The following is a 17,291-nucleotide window of genomic DNA, read 5'->3' on the forward strand; positions in this document are numbered from 1 at the left end:
TACCACCACCTACAAAAAAAATACTGAAATTATCATGCAGATCAGTAGTTCCCCAATAATACCTTTGTATATGGTGTTTGGTTACCTCCAGGTTAGCTGGACACAATTAAAGAAAACCTGAACAGAAAATAAAAGGAAAAGATAAATTATTGCATCTATCCTCCTACTCCCAAATATGACACTTTTTTTTTTAACTACCCCACAGTTTTATTTGTCTTAAACACTTTTCTCAGTCTAGCCAAGTGGGTAAATTTGTATAAAATAGCACAGCACCCTAACTGCTCCCCATATCCTTCAATTCACTCACCAATGCTCATTTTTGTTTTGCAATATTTTGTTATCTCCAGGTAAAGGCAACAACAGAAGAGTGTGCTCAAAAAAAGACATCGATTGATTCTCTAAAACAGAGACTAAATGTAATCACAAAGGAGAAGTCACAGTATGAACAAATGTACTACAAGATAACGGAAGAGCTAGAGAAAAAAGTATGTAATGATTTGCTTATCCTAAAGATATATACCGGAACAATAGGGGTCAGTTCTTAACAATTTAACAAAACAGATCACTAATGACAGCGTCAGTGGCATAAAAACAACCCAAACTATATTTCCAATCATGTAGACAAAAATCTTCTGTGTATGTCTGTAGCTCAAGCCTGATTATGAGAGGTGTTGTTGCTGATTTTAAGGGCTGATGTATACTATGGTTCAGTTGTGTTTGAACTGCTTTTGAATTGAATTGCGTTTTGTTTCCAAAGTCAAGAAGTTCTATTCTATTGTGTTTGGTACATGGTACAAATATGGCGTGGTCTATGTATACCTTATTTGAAAATTGTAGTGGCCTGACTGGGATGCTGATCCTCTGTGTGTAATCATTTTGAGCTGCTGTCCTAAAACAAGCCTGCTGTTCAAATACATCCTATGGATTCTGAAATAGTGTACTATGCCACTCCCAGCAAAACCTTCATCTTTCATTCAGGGTCATACATGCAGCAGATAGAGGATGCATGAGAGGCAGCATGAGCCATACAACTTTAAATTCAGTTAAGGCAGCTACTGTAACTCTTCAGCATGCTCCACTGCAAGTAACTCTGCGTTGGGGTGTGTCCGATAACAATGGTCTCTGCTGAGAATTTAGGAAGTGTTCAGTATCCCCTGACCCCTGGATCACTTCACCTGATGACTGACTGCATTGCTTTCTCTACTTACCTGGCTCCTCATAATTTGCTACACAGGCCCCCCAGCCGCATAGCTACAGAACAAATTGCTGTCCTGGCTGTTGATGAATCTATACTGTGGCTGGATAGTGTAGTGCAGTGTTCTCCCCAGAATTTTTTTCCAGCCGGGTGGAATGAAATAGTAGCCGGGTGGCATGGAAAAGCAGCCGGGTGGGGCGAGATGAAAATGCAGGGCAACTTTGCTTACAGCATAGGAGGAGGTAAAGGTGGTGAGCCGATGACAGCCGGGTGGTCACCAAATCTAGCTGGGTGGAGCACCCGGCTAAAATAGCCAGGGGAGAACACTGGTAGTGGTTAAGGGCTCTGCCTCTGACTCAGGAGGAATGGTTTGAATCTCGTCTCTTTCTGTTCTGTAAGCCAACACCTATTCACTAGGAGACCTTGGGCAAGACTCCCTAACGCTGCTACTACCTATAGAGCGCTTCCTTGTGGCTGCAGCTCTGGCGCTTTGAGTCTGCCGTGAGAAAAGTGCAATATAAATGTTCTGTCTTTACTTGTCTGTACTGCAACTTCCATTCAGGAAGTGCTCTTTGAAAATAAATACCGTATTTTTCGGACCATTAGGCGCACCTAGGTTTAGAGGACAAAAACCAGCAAAAAATAAATATATACTAAACCTGGTGCATCTATGGTGCAGGGGCATCTTGTGGAGCTTCTCCCCATCCCAAACTGTCTCTTTAGAGCTACACTGCCCAACTAACGTAACCCCTGCTGCCTCCCAGTTACACTAATCTCCACTCCCTCCAGCTACAATAACTCCCCCCTACGTTAATCCCCAATACCCCCAATATAGAAACAAAACTACCTGAACTAATCTCCACTTACTCCCACTACAGCAATAAAATCACTTGCACTACTCCCCAATGCCCCCACTACAGCAATAAATCCACCTGCACTAATCCCCAATGCCCCCCACTACAGGAATAAATCCACCTGTACTAATCTCCAATGCCCACCACTAAAGCGATAAAACTACCTGCACTAATCCCCAATGCCCCCCACTACAGCAAAAAAAAACCACCTGCACTAATCTCCAATGCCCCCCACTACAGTCACAAAACCTGCACTAATCTAGAGATTAGGCACTGAAGTGACAATCAGCACCTCTGTCATACCTTATGGTTATGCATTCCGAAGCAGGAACCAGTGGTGTCCGGGTGTCAGGAAGCTGTCAGGGGATTCCACAGAGACTTCCCCCCGCCACCGATCCAAAGCTGCAGCAGGCACACGTATGATACGAGGGTCAGGAAGCCGCCATGGGAACTTTACCTGTTGACCCCCCCTCGACAGACTCGGTACTCCTCGGCCACGCTCACCTTCCTTAAACGCCGAATCACTTCCCGTAGTTGCTGGGAGAGAAGCGCAGCTTGCAGCAGAAACGAAGAAGCTGCATGTACTTCTCATTGGCTCCCCCACGGACTTCCTCCATCTTCCTTCCGGTAGCCTCTCCAAGTACGAAAAGTCCAGAGAGAAGCGCAGCTTGCAGCACACGTGAAGAGGCTACATTCACTCATCCTCGGCTCTCCAGCGGACTTCCTCCTTCTAGAACACAGCCTCGCTCTAGTGCAGCTTGCGGCAGACATTTCCTTGCGTGACCCGATGTGCAATGGTCACGACATGAGGAGGCTGCATGTTCTCATCCTTGTCTTCTCGACAGATTTCCCAGCTTCCGGCAAATTTCCCGGCTCCTGGCAGACTTCACTTCTCAGTCTCCTAGAATGCGGAGCTCTCCCCGGTGCTTTGCGAGAAGCACAACTTGCTGCAGACATCCTGGCTGGATCAGGTGATTAAATACAGTATACGGGGGCCCAATACCGCAGCTATAGCGATAGGGGGAAACAACTTTGCGCAGGTCTGAAAGTAGCATTCCCCCCTCCAGTTTGGGGGGAGAAAAAGTGCGTCTTATGGTCCAAAAAATACGGTAAATCCCTGAGAATCCCCACGAAATCGGCTAGTCCAAACCTGTCGGTTCATTTTATGGCTCATTTTACTCTGGAAGAAACGTACTTCTTATTTGTATGTGTTTAGATATTTTAAATTTTAAGATTTCAGCTCGTAGACTAAAAATATGAAACTTAGTTCTTAGTGGCTAATGTTATTTACCATTTGTACTACACATAATTAGTACAATAACTAAAAATGTGAAACTTAGTTCTTAGTTACTAATGTTTATTTACCAATTGTACTACACTTCATTATCTCATAAGTTTATTTTCAGTTCAGATCTGCTTTATTAGCATAAGATGTTATGTTGCACCAACTAGCATAATTTTACTGATGACCCAGCCCCAAAACAAACCCAATACATGGAGACTTAATTCCTCACTGCTACTGGATACCTCCAATGCTCAAAAATTACAAGTTCTCATACAGGAATATTTGGACTGCAATTCCACCACGGAAGTTGGAGTGGGCACAGTGTGGCAGGCCCACAAGGCTATATAAGAGGCTTCCTTATCCAGATGGGAGCCATACAGAAAAAAAAAAGAAAAAGATGGCCCTCTTAAATTCAATATTATTTGAAATCAAAGAAACGGAAAAGATTAATATTACCTCCCCTTCCCACGTTCTAGCCAAAGAGCTTTTTAGTTTAAAGGGAAGCTAAACTGAGAAGGATATGGATTTTTACTTTTAAAATAATACCAGTTGTCTGACTCCTCTGTTGATCTTGTGTGTGTAATACTTTTAGCCACAGCCCCTCAACAAGCATGCGGATCAGGTGTACTGACTGAAGTCAGACTGGATTAACTGCATGCTTGTTTCAGTTGTGTGATTCAGCCACTACTGCAGCCAAAGAGATCAGCAGGACTGACGGGCAAATTGTTTTGTTTAAAAGGAAACATCCATATCCCTCTCACTTTAGGTTTCCGTTAAGACAAAAACTCAAACTCTTGTTAGCCTCAGACTACAAATTCCACCTATCTAGACTCCAATACTGTCAGCACCACCAAAGTAACAAAGCCAGCCCTCTTTTGGCTAAACTGATCAAACATAGACCAGGAGAAAGCTAAAATTAGCATAAAATGTTTTTAAGTAAAATATACTTTTCCCATTCCTCAGATATTCACATTTCTGAGTTTAGACTAGCTGCCTGTCTACATTTAAGAAGTGGTTATTTCTGAGAAACGTGACTTCACTGAGACAATATAAAAGTATGTTCATAATCATACTCCACAGGATAACAAAATTATTTAATTGCAGAATATAAAAATTGGTAACCTGGAAGGAAAAATGACTGAAGCTGAACATGCCATGTCTGAACTAGAAACCACTGCTAAGCAGCAGCTTCACAACTTAGCGATGCAGAGTGACCAGGCATTGGGAGTGATGCAGAATAAATTATTGCATGACCATAGGAGGATGGATGAACTTGTGGCATTTATAAAGGTAAGTGTCATCAACTAATTAGTTGTCTTTCATTTGTCTACTTGTGTTTATTTCTGCAATCACATTGGCGAAAATCTTTGTGTTTCATATACATAAAAGCTGAAGTTTTAATTTCTGGGTGTACTATTTTTATTAATACAGCATCAATATCTTCCTTAGAGCTTTCACAGTGCAAAAAAGACAATAGTGGGGAGCACAGATACATACGTAGTTCAACACACAGTACAATTCGTACATCCAGCAACAAAAGTACAAAATACATACATAGTTGATGTGTTTTAACCTCCTTAGCGTTAATCCCGAGTCAGGATCAGGAAGGAAAGCCGAATAACAGGGTGGTAATCCCGTGCCTGAGTGAGTTTCATGCAGGAGCTGCTGCAGACCTCTCTGAGGTATGTGTTTCTTCTTGTTTTTAGGGTCTAAAAGCTTGTGAAAAAATGTTATGGCTTTTAGACCTTAAATCTGGAAATAATCATAAAGCCAGGGAGGTTAAAGCATCACCAATGCTGGTACTTGTTCATTTGATAAAGTACAGCAGAAACGGGAAACGCTAAGGGGAGGACCCTGTTATGTTCTAGTTTTTGTATACCAGCTCTGTTTTTTCATTGCCTTTTTTCATGGTTTTCCATGACAGTTTGGTGAAAAGGGACATACAGAGCATATCTCTACAAAATACCATTGTCTGCAGAGTTTATAGACAGACTGTGCGCTATGACTACTAAAAGATCCTCAGTATGAGATCTTACTGAAGCACAGAAAAACATTTGAAAATTGGAGCTTTTGAAAGTATGTTCAAGTAAAGTGTGTTAGGCTAGCTATAGACTGTACAATAGGCGACTATCGTAGGCAACCATTGGCAATATAAATGTCCTTTGTCTTGTCGACTATCCCACCACTCTCAAGCATAATGTTTATATTATGCATATAGTAGGGGAGGAGGAGGCTGCTACCAAAAACCTTGAGGGAAAGACAATATAATTCATTAAACAAGAATAAAGAGACACTTTGGTATCTGTTTAACGGGTTTTTTTAACCAGCACAGATGTACACAGTGGGAGTAATCCAATAAATGTCCCCTTTCCAGTAGGCAATCTACTGATACTAAACTGTTTCTGAGTATATTATTAGCACATTTTTATTATATTTACATTTGTGAGGAACTGGTTTCCACTAGGCACTGAGAGCTAGCTGTCTAGAAAGAACTAAAGATGTTTAGCTTAGTCCCCATAAATGCAGAAAATGACTGGATTGTGGAGGTATAACCTTCTGGGGCATCATTACTCAACTGTGTTAAGTGAAGCTACAAACTCTTGAATGAGCGCTTTTACATCAGTGACGAGCATTGGAAGTAGAACAGCTAGGGGCTGATCTCACAAGTGCAACAAACCTTTGTCTTTGAGCAGTAGGCCAGAATTGTCTGTGCATACTCATAGAGAGTAGATAGAATATTATTTATCTGAATCAAAATGGAAGGCTGTCATCACATACAAATATTTTGTCATTTTGAATGTTGTATTTTTTTTGTATAAATATGAATCTCTTTTTTTATGCATGCCCAAACTTAACCATTAGAGCCCGGTGAAACATTTGAATCTAAAAGAATTGGAATGATACAAAATATTTATCTTTTTGTATGAAAAAATGTCAATGTCTATAAGATTTTCAGTTCATTTGAAGGGGAGACTAAATTAAGATGTTTCAACTAATAAGATGATGAACAAGTTTGAGAATGAGAGGGCTTATTTAACCTGCTTAGCGGTAACCCCGTGTGTGACACGGGGTAAGCCGCCGGAGGGTGCCGCTCAGGCCCTGCTGGGCCGATTTACTTAATTTTTTTTTGCTGGACGCAGCTAGCACTTTGCTAGCTGCGCCAGCACCCCGATCGCCGCCGCCGCGCGCCCGATCGCCGCTATCCGGTGCGGCGCGCGGCCCCCCCCCCCCCAGACCCCGAGCGCTGCCTGGCCAATCAGTGTCAGGCAGCGCCGAGGGGTGGATCGGGTCTCCCAATGACGTCCCGACGTCGCTGACGGTCATCCTACAGGAAATCCCGTTCTTTGAACGGGATTTCCTGATCGCCTATCGCCGGAGGCGATCGGCGGGGCTGGGGGGATGCCGCTGAGCAGCGGCTATCATGTAGCGAGCCCTCGGCTCGCTACATGATAAAAAAAAAAAAAAATTTTTAAAAAACTGTTGCGCTTCCCCCTGGCGGTATTTTTCATACCGCCAAGGGGGTTAAGGAACAGAACTCGGAGTTTTCATTAGACAAGTCTGATCTTCGCAACACAGATTTGTTGAAATGGCTTAAATAAAGAGGACCTTTAAATACACTTATTGATCCTCATAAGAAGAAAGAGCTTTAAAAACCATATAAATACTTTGTACCAATGCTTGGGACTCCACCAGTCCTCTGTCAGGAAGGTTATGCACAGTTGGAGGACATTCAACACTTAAGGAGTAATCGGCCAACAAAAATCCACCAAGTGCGAGGTGTTATACTTTAGGAGATCTCAAGGCTAAGAACCCTGAAGCCCTTTCTTGCAATTGTAAATACAGTATGAGTGTTCATAAGTCCACCATAAGATAGACATTGAACAACAGTGATGTGCATGGCACGATTCCAAGGTCAAAGTCACATTTATAGTATCTTATAAGAACCTTGAGGGCCCATGTTTGCTAAATACCACGTGCATACACCAGGAGATTATTAGGCCCCTTGTACACTATTGTGTTGCAGCTAAGTTACGTTAAGCAATTTTACCGCAAGGGGCCGCTAAGACAATGAAAGGCTATGGAGACTTTCATTCTTAATTCAATGTGCTGCAACGGAATTAGTTAAATCACTTCTTACCCACTGCCATCCGTGCATTGCAATGCAAGTCTATGGCGAATGCAGTAAGTGTACAGTGCAAAGCGCAGTGCCACACGGTGTGCATGCGTGGACCAACGGGAATACCGGTGACGTACTTCCTGTCTAGCAGGGAGTAAGTCACTGAACGGGGGTGGGGCTATGTATAGGACCCTGTTGGCACACTCTACTGCAGGGTCATATGAACTGCAGATTTAGAAGGTGATCGAGTGGCCAGGCTCCGCGCAAGTATAAAACCAGCATCAAGAGAGTATTATTTATATGATGATATATATTCTTTACACAAATGAGATAAAATAGGACTTTTTGGGTTCAATGTGAAGCATTATATTTAGTGAAAGGTTAACTCAATATACCAAAATAACAACCTTATCCCATCTGTGAATAATGGCACTGGCTGTAGCATAGTGTGAACCTTCCTCACTGTCACAGACCAGGACAACTTGCAAATATTGATGGCACTATGAATTCGGAATTGTACCAGCAAATTTTGAGGGAATATGTGGAGTTATCTGCTTATGAAACAGCATTGTGTAGTAAGGCCTAGAGGCACACCAGAGCGGTTCTGCTGCGGTTTGCGATCCGCAATAATGTATTTCAATGGGCTGGTGCACACCAGAGCGGGAGGCGTTTTGCAGAAACGCATACTCCCGGGCTGCTGCAGATTTTGGATTGCGGATGCGTTTCTGCCTCAATGTTAAGTATAGGAAAACCGCAAACCGCTCTGAAAAACGGCACTTCAGAGCGGTTTGCCAGGCGTTTTTTGTTACAGTAGCTGTTCAGTAACAGCTTTACTGTAACAATACATGAAATCTACTACACCAAAAACGCTTCACAAAACCGCAAAATGCTAGCTGAAACGCTGCAGAAAAAGAAGAAAAAGCGTTTCAAAATCTGCTAGCATTTTGCGGATCTGCTAGCGTTTTTTGGTGTGCACTAGGCCTAAGAGAACATATATAAACACACACGTGAACCAAGGAATGGTTAGAGCAGAAGAAAGTTAATGATTTTAAATGAATAAAATGTCCTGATTTCAGACCTGTAGAAATGACAAATTCATGTGAGTAGTAGAACTGGCCATGCTTATAATTGTGCCTTGCATGCAAATGTAATGTAAATGGTATACAGCATGCATTTGGAACAATCCAAATTGCCGAGAAATGCTATTGAACGGCTTAGTTCCAAGCTGGGTTAAATCTAAAAATTTGCTTGCAAGACTTATTAGCATCTCATTGATCATGTGTAGTGAGGAAGTCCATCAATATTACGAAGTTCTTCTGTGAGGTGGAATGGCCTTAGATTCTGGCTAGCCAATGTGCAGGGCTAATATTAGTTGCAAGGTAATATTTAGTTGTAGGTGTTGCTGTCCTAGAGGTTTACTTTTGCCGCAGGACAATATTTAACTTTGGATAATTTTCCTCAAGAAATGAATGAATGAGTATACTGTTTGGACTCTTTTGGGTTATCATTAGGAACAACTGCATTTTTCTGATCAAGTTTTAAAACTTGAATGAAAAACAGATCATGTGTTATATTTATACAGAAATATTGAACATTTTAAAAGGTTTACACATTTTTAAAACCCATTTTACTTTTCAGCTAATTTGTTAATAAAAGACATGAAATTAAATACATTGTGCACTGCCATTAAGCAAACAGTGGCGAGCACCCGTGCCTACTTGCACAAGTAATGAGAGCTCTAAAACAGCCTATGTGTCTATCACTAGTAAAGAAGCGATACAGTTAAACTAGGCACATGGCGTGTCTGTGACTATGGCGATGCTGACAAGGTAATTTCGGCAGCTACTATAGTTAGCGCCAGCAGCTGTGAATCCAGCGCAGGAGATTGGCTAGCGTGGATAGCGGATGTGATTTCTAGTTAGCAGCAGTGATTTGCATTGTGTTAGGTGTAGGTAAGGTAAGGTTAATGTGAGAGTTAGGTTAGTGGAAGTGATAGTAGAATATCAGTAACATTACCAAAATTCTATTGGCTTAATTCAGCAACCACATTACTCCTGTGTCTCTATTGCATATATGCATAAATTAGGCATTTATGCATTTTATTGCAGACAATAATTCTGTCGGTTTCTCATATAGTTGCATGTAAAATTAAACGAAAATGTTTTGTTCTGATATAAAGTCAGACATCAGCAATGGGCTCTGGTGGTTTCCTCTTGCTGCTTTTCTTCTGTCTTTCTCATTTACTTCAGCAGACAGGATTTTTATTAAATCTCACGTGGTAGACTCCAGCAATGAGAATAACGGCTTTTGTGTACAAACCTACATATGTAGCTGGCATTCCACCCCACCTACAATCACATCACCCAACATATCAACAGCTGATAAGAGTTGGAATGGATCTTAAAATCCAAAAGTGCGCTTCATTTTTATTAATTTATTTCATGTAATAATTATACATTGTTAATTAGTAAATTCTCTGTATTTGTTTTGCAAGATTTGTTTGATTTTTTTTTAATCTTTTGCTCTGACACAAATTAACCATTTTATTAGGTGCTTCCCATAACAATTATGCACTTGTCTACAAGCTGTCTTTTTTTTATGCACCATTTATTTGGTACTTTTTGATTTTAGTATACAGACCACCCTATTGAGATGTGATGTGAAACTGACTGAGACTGAATTATAGTTTAAATAGTCTGGTTATTTCAGGTCACAGTATTGTAAGTCAATTCGTTTTTCAGTGCCTGTAGATGCGAGATTCAATAAAGATTTTTTTGAGCTGTGAAAGACTAATCACTATTTTGTCTATAGTTTCATTTTTTTATTTTCATTGCTGGTGGTTATCACGTAGGATTCAGTGAAAATTGTATCAATAAAATTATAAAAGATCTCTTTTTGGAGGTAAATTATGACTGGTAAGGCGGACATTATATGTGCTCAGGAAATGCACTTTACTACACTGAAAACTGCTAGATGTACCCACCCCAGGTTTTCCCACATATGTATGGCCTCAGCTCCAGTAAAGAAAAAAAGAGAGGATAATTGCCATATCTAATACAGCAACCTTTTCTCTACTCCACTGCATACCGATCCGCAAGGATCATAATGTAAATTATGTAGTGTGGCTAAGAGGAGAGTGAGGTGCGCAGGCATGGAGTGTGCCAGGTGGCAGGAAGGAGGAAAGGGAGAGAGAATGCCAATTGGTGGAGAAGAGAAGCTGAAAGAGAGAGAGGCTGGAGCTGTAGAAGGAAAGAGATGAGAACTAAGAAAAATATGAGATGAAGGGGGAGATAAACAAAGAAGCATGGAGGGAGAAGGAAATATTCTCATCTGTTTACAGCACAGTTTATTTGTGGTAGTTGAGAGGCAACTAAAACTCCCCCACTCTGTGTCAAATTTCCCACACTGTCGCTGAGTAGGAGCTAAATGTTAGGTTCATTGTGGGCGTAGCATTCCCTATAAAAGAAGAAACGAAATGGAAAAGTCACATTATCTCTGCATTTTGTCGCATGGAGTCAACGAAAATTATGCTTCACTGTTAACGCTCACATTTTATAGTAACTCACTGTACGCAGTGCGCTGGGATGCGGCATGCCGTTAGATTGCACTAGCTGCTCGGTGACTCTTTCTTTTTTCTTTTGCAGTGCACTGCAGTGTTTTTTTTTTCATTGCAGTGCAGAAAGCTGCGTTACAATATGGCCGTTACACTGCACCGCAATGCCCCACTGTGAATGTAGCTTTAGGGACCTGTTAGGGATAGAGGTGGTCAGTGAGATCCAAATTTAATGCAAATTGCATTAAATTACATTGTCTGTTGCACAAGCAACATAAGTGTGATGCATGTACAGTATATAGCAATTTACACAGTTTAAATAACACGCTATGCAAATTGCATTAATTACTGTAAAATTAAAGTGTACCTGAGACGAGAAACATAAAAGCATTTATACTTACTTGGGGCTTCCTTCTGGCTGTGGGCTCTATTGCTGGTCCCCTGGGCCGCTCCAATCCTTCACTCATTCTTGCATGCGCAGCCCGCCCCCGTCACTCTCTCATAGCCAGGAGCGTTCTGTGCCAGAGCAGTAGTATTGTGCACGGCACAGAAGGCCCCCCACTGAGGGGGTGCATGACTGAGACCGACTGGATAGAGTTACTGGGTCAACCAGTGGAGGATCGGGGGGGAAGGGGGAGAGTGTGGCGCCAAGGTAGCCTACAGTGTAAAAGGGGCTGGAGGAAGTCCCAGGTGGGTATAAATTCTTTTATGTTTCTCATCTAAGATTTCCTTTAACATGTGCTGCCTGCACGTGTTAAGTTTACCAAGCATTTGTGAATTTAACCCATGCTATGAAATTGTAAAATCAACTAATGTACTTGACAATAAAAATATTCATTTCCTGCACGTGCTTGCAGTGCAGAGTTTTAAACAAAATATGATAGAGCTCTCCCCGGCCACCTATAGGCTAGAACCCTATCAATACCTAGCATGGGCCTGATGCACCTCTCAATTAGTGTTACATGCACAACTAATGATGAAATACAAACAGTTCAATAGAGAGCGCTTCCCGATCCCAAAAAAGTGTTTTATAGTCCAGAGTCCTGGGTGCTTTGTCTTCTATTTATCACTCTTTTTCCAGTGCGTCCAGATATATCCTTAACACACACACACACAAAAAAAAAAAAAACACAGAAGAAAAGACCATAGTATAGTCTGCTTGACCCAGTACGTTCAGGGTCTATCACCAGGACAGATATACAATACAATACAATACAATAACATTTCTATAGCGCTTTTCTCCCATAGGACTCAAAGCGCTTAGGCTCTCTCAGATTCAGTAATTAGACGGATGAAGTATTCACACAACAAAAGTTATATTTCTGCAAATGCCAGACTGAACAGGTGGGTTTTCAGTCTGGATTTAAACACGTCCAGGGATGGGGCTGTCCTGATCTGTTGAGGTAAGGAGTTCCAAAACGTAGGGGCAGCATGACAGAAGGCTCTGGGACCAAAAGTTTCCAAGTGGACTCTGGGTATGACTAGATTATTAGAACCTGAGGATCTGAGAGTGCGGGGATTGCTACGCAGCTGTAACATATCTTTCATGTATCCAGGGCCTAGATTATTCAGGGATTTAAATGTCAGTAGGCCGATCTTGAATAGGACCCTCCATTCTATAGGTAGCCAGTGAAGGGAATGCAGGACTGGCGTTATGTGGCAGTGACGGGGTTGGTTGGTTAGCAGTCTGGCAGCAGTATTCTGTATCAGCTGTAGGCGGTACAAGGCCTTTTTTGGAAGGCCAGTGTAGAGAGCATTGCAGTACTCCAGTCGGGATGTGATGAAGGCGTGGACTAAGGTTGGCAGATCTTCTGGGGGTATGAGGTGCTTGATTTTTGCAATGTTCTTCAGGTGAAAATAGGATGATTTCACCACAGCAGAGATTTGAGTTCTGAAGTTTAAATCCCCATCAATTAGAACTCCCAGGCTACGCACATGATCAGAGCTGCGTAGATCCGTGCCTCCTATTCCCAGTGGTGAAGACTGCAAGTTAAGTTGTTTTGTTATCATGCTCTGCCCTCCAATCAGAAGGACTTCAGTTTTGTCTGCATTTAGTTTCAGCCAGTTGTCATTCATCCATTGCTGTAGTTCGCGTAAGCAGGCGTTTATAGTTAGAGTTGGGTCTGTCACACCAGGCTTGAAGGAAAGATATAGTTGGGTGTCGTCTGCATAGCAGTGGTATGTCAGGCCATGTTTTTGGATTTGTTTTCCCAACGGTAGCATGTAAATCGTGAAAAGCAGGGGAGAGAGGATTGAGCCCTGGGGCACCCCATACTTAAGTGTTACAGGGGTGGACAGGAAGGGCCCCATAGACACTTTGTGGGTTCTGCCACTCAAGAAGGATTGGAACCACTGAAGTACTATGCCATCAATGCCGCAGTATTCCTGTAGCCTGTTTATCAAGATGTCATGGTCAACTGTGTCAAAGGCTGCAGAAAGGTCTAGCAGTATGAGGATCGAGCACTCTCCTCTGTCTCTTGCCATGAGCAGGTGGTTGCATATTTGGATGAGGGCAGTTTCAGTGCTGTGGTGTTTCCTGAAGCCAGACTGGAATGGGTCATAACTGTTATTTTGTAGGATTCTGGCTTCTAGCTGGAGGTATACAGCTTTTTCAATTAGCTTGCCCAGAAAGGGGAGGTTAGAGACAGGTCTGTAGCTGGTCATTGCATCTGGGTCCAGGGAGGGTTTTTTGAGGAGAGGCCTGATGATTGCTTCCTTCAGTAAAGCAGGAAATATCCCTGATTGTAAGGAACAGTTAACAATTTTGAGGAATACCGGTACGAACAGGTCGGGGCAGTTCAACATGAACTGTGTTGGGCCAGGATCCAGGTCACAGGTAGTTAGGCGGACGTGAAGGAGGATGCTTGATGTGACTTCTTCATCAATTTCTTTGAAGTTTGACCAAGGTGTTACGTTGTCTCTGCTAATGGTCTTCGGCGCTATATTAGACTCAGATGCTGTAAGTTGGATGGCGGACCTTATAGCGGAGACTTTGTCTGTGAAGAAATGGGCAAATTGGTCACAGAGGTCCTTTGAAGACTCGATATTAAGTTTTTGACATGCTGGGTTGCAGAGTTTTTCCACTGTGCGGAACAGTTGGGCTGGTTTGTTAACTGCATTTGCAATCTCTTGTGATAGAAAGGATGATTTTTTTCCCGTGATTACCTTTTGGTAACTCTTCAAGTGGAAGATTAAGGCATGTTTGTCTTCTGGGGACTGAGATTTGCGCCACAGCCTCTCAAGTTTTCGGCCTTGTCTTTTCAGCTCTTTTATAGCGTTATCAAACCACTGTGCATGATGGTGTGGAGTAAGATATTTGGTGCGCAGAGGAGCAATGGTCTCAAAGGTGGAGGACACACATTTGTTGTATTTAAACACCAGAGTATCAGGGTCCAAGCTGGAGTCAGTCAATTCATCAAAGCTAAGGTTATCTCGGATATGTTGAGGTGTTAGCCCTTTTAAGCGGCGATATTTTATTTGATTCTTGACCTGGTGTTTGACGGCTGGTATTGAGAGGGAGAAGTGGATAGTGTGATGGTCTGACCAGGCAACAGGATTAATTTCCACATTGGCTATTGACAGCCCAGTATGGAATATAAGGTCCAGAGTGTGACCTTTCCTGTGAGTAGCAGAGCTGATTGATTGGAGGAAGCCCAGTTCATGTAAGGCACGAGGTAGCTCTTTTCCAAATTGTGAAGAGGAGTCATCCACCCATGTATTGAAATCTCCAAGAACAATCCATCTGGGGTGTTCCAGTGTTAGGTTGCATAGGAGGTCTACAAGTTCCTCAAGGAAGTCTGAGTATTTTTCTGGTGGGCGGTAGATCAGCAATATGTTAATGTTTTCCTCAGCTGAAAGTTGCACCCCCAAGCATTCAAACGAGTTGGTAGGACCTACAGTAAGTGGTCTGATTTTCAAAGCTGATCTAAAGCAAAGTGCAACCCCTCCTCCCCTGCATTCTTTCCTGTTGCAGTATATCACGGAATAGTTTGTTGGCACAGCTGCCTCCAGGGTGGGGCCAACAGGTTCAGAAAGCCAGGTTTCAGTCAGGCAGGCCAGATCAGAAGACTCTATCAGATCATGTATGATTGCTGTTTTGTTGTTTATTGATCTGACGTTGCAGAGGACAGCCTTGATGGGGCTACCCTGGGAGCTGAGGTCTGAGATTGAGGACTCCAGGAGGGAACAGTCTCCAGACTGTATAGCTGTCCCGGTGATAAACCCTGAATGTACTGTGCCAAGCTAACTATACAATGGTCCTTTTTTTCTGTGGTTTTTTTTTTTTTTAGGATGTACCTGGATGCAGTGGAACAAGAGTGATAACTAGAAGACAAAGGAGCCAGGACTGTGGTGTATAAAACTTTTTCTTTTTCAGGAACAGGAAAAGCTCTACATTGAACTGTCAGTGTAAAGTTTTGTTTTGCAATCTGTATTTTTATTGCATTGCTATTCTCCCTGTTTTAGATCATTTGAGCTGTATAGTATGCAGCAGGTGATACGTTCTGGTTGATGTACCGGAGGTATCAGCACTGAGACTTCTCTAGCTGGGAGGCTGTATATAAATATGATTGACTGTAACAGTCCTTTCTACTCCTTGTCATCCCACACTCTGGCTACGTACAACTTTGATCCTTCAGTGCTATTACTGCCAGCGTTTCATACAGTTAGATCACTGACATATTACAAGAAGGTTAATTGAGAGGCATAGACAGAATTATTAGCATACAAAATATTGGATGTATAAATGCAAACTGGCATGTGAATCAGTACATGCCCTTGAGATCTTCGCATTAGTTCATGAAAACTATAGCAAGAGCTGTTTTACAGTACATAAGCCAACTCATTTCTATGCTTACTAGGCAGATCATAGCTGAGTAAGTCAAACACGCAGTTCCAAATGTATTTTTTGGAGGGGAGACAGTTTGCAGATAGTTCTATAGGCCACAAAGGGATTGTGTTATCCGATATCGGTCCACTGTGCTTTGATGAATTTTAGACACTTTCTCTGTAATAAAAAGAACATTTGTGTAATTTATAGTAGATAAGGGGATGTCTCCTTCTGTCATATAAAATATTTTATCTTGGTTTGTTAGACATGACAGAGCCACTCATCTATGCTGTGTTATCACCAGCATTATTCAACATGACATCTCTCGAGCCCCAGAGACGTCTCACATTTTACTTTATCAGTAAACTGTGACTATCCACCTCAGTGCCCTGAAGCAAGCAGACCTTTTGAGTGCTCGGTGGTGAAATTTACACAAAAGATACTGTTTGTGTTTTATGTGCATTTTGTGTATGGATATTATTGCCCTCTGTCCACAAATATGGTTACGAAACTCTCAGTACACGGATAGTGTGCATCTCTATGACAAAGTATAGAACAGCTAAAACAATTGAAAATAAATGAGTCATTGACTAAATGTTGCTTTATTTTTCTTTTAATGTGTTTTAAATCCAGATTGTCAGTTTGAAACATACACTGCACCTTGTGTGCTGAGTAATCATGCAAAGCATAGACGTTCTAAACTTCCATCTAACTTCCTTTACAGTATATAAAACACTGATCAGCCACAACATTCAGAACCATCACAGGTCAAGTGAATAACATGAATTATCTTATTTCAGGGATGGGATGAGAATATTTGGGGGTGCAAGTAAATACTTAGTTTTTGAAGGTAATGAGCTAGCAGAAGAAAAAATGAGCAAGCATAATGATTTGAGTGATAAATACAAAACTGTGACGGCTAAATGACTGGATCAGAATATTTTCAAACGGCAGGTCGTGTTTGGGGTTCCCCGTGTGCAGTGGTTAGTACCTATCAAAAGTGGTCAAAGGAAGGAAACAGTGAACTGGTAACAGTGAGCCTTGGGGTGCAAGGAATATCCAGTCTGGGTTGACCTTATAGAAAAGCAGTTTTTTGCTGAATTGATAAAAAGCTGACATTTAGTGTAGGGACACAGTCTCAACAGCTTGCTGCATGTTCACCACCAAAAGTGCCTGCGATGGGCATGTGAGCTTCAGAACTGGATCATGGAGCAGTGGAAGAAGGTGGCCTGATTTGATGAAGCACATTTTTATCCTCTCCTTGTCCTAAATGTTAAGGTGGCCTTACATCAGGTGACTTGGCGGCCGATCAACCATCCAATTTGAATATTATAATTAAATCGAATGAAAATCGGTGCCACTAAGGGCATGCTTGACCAACAATGCGATTAATTTCAGTCCCGATATTGGTTGCCTAGTCGATCGTGCATGCCTCTAGAGGTTGGGCCAACTTGCTTGA

At 42.1% G+C, this 17,291-nt stretch overlaps 1 protein-coding gene across 2 annotated transcripts in view; it reads left to right on the plus strand.

Annotated features, from left to right (window-relative positions):
- Positions 1–17,291, plus strand: part of CNTLN (centlein) — a 540,427-nt gene that overhangs the window by 360,563 nt on the left and 162,573 nt on the right. For both annotated transcript variants that reach the window (XR_011020538.1, XM_068234381.1), the window contains exons 23-24: positions 348–485; positions 4,439–4,624. Coding sequence is in view for 1 of the 2 variants with exons in the window: in XM_068234381.1 (XP_068090482.1) it covers positions 348–485; positions 4,439–4,624 (324 nt within the window). In the remaining variant the exon portion in view is untranslated. The remainder of the gene's footprint in view (positions 1–347; positions 486–4,438; positions 4,625–17,291) is intronic.

The sequence above is a fragment of the Hyperolius riggenbachi genome, chromosome 1 (genome assembly GCF_040937935.1).
Source record: "Hyperolius riggenbachi isolate aHypRig1 chromosome 1, aHypRig1.pri, whole genome shotgun sequence".
NCBI lineage: Eukaryota > Metazoa > Chordata > Amphibia > Anura > Hyperoliidae > Hyperolius > Hyperolius riggenbachi.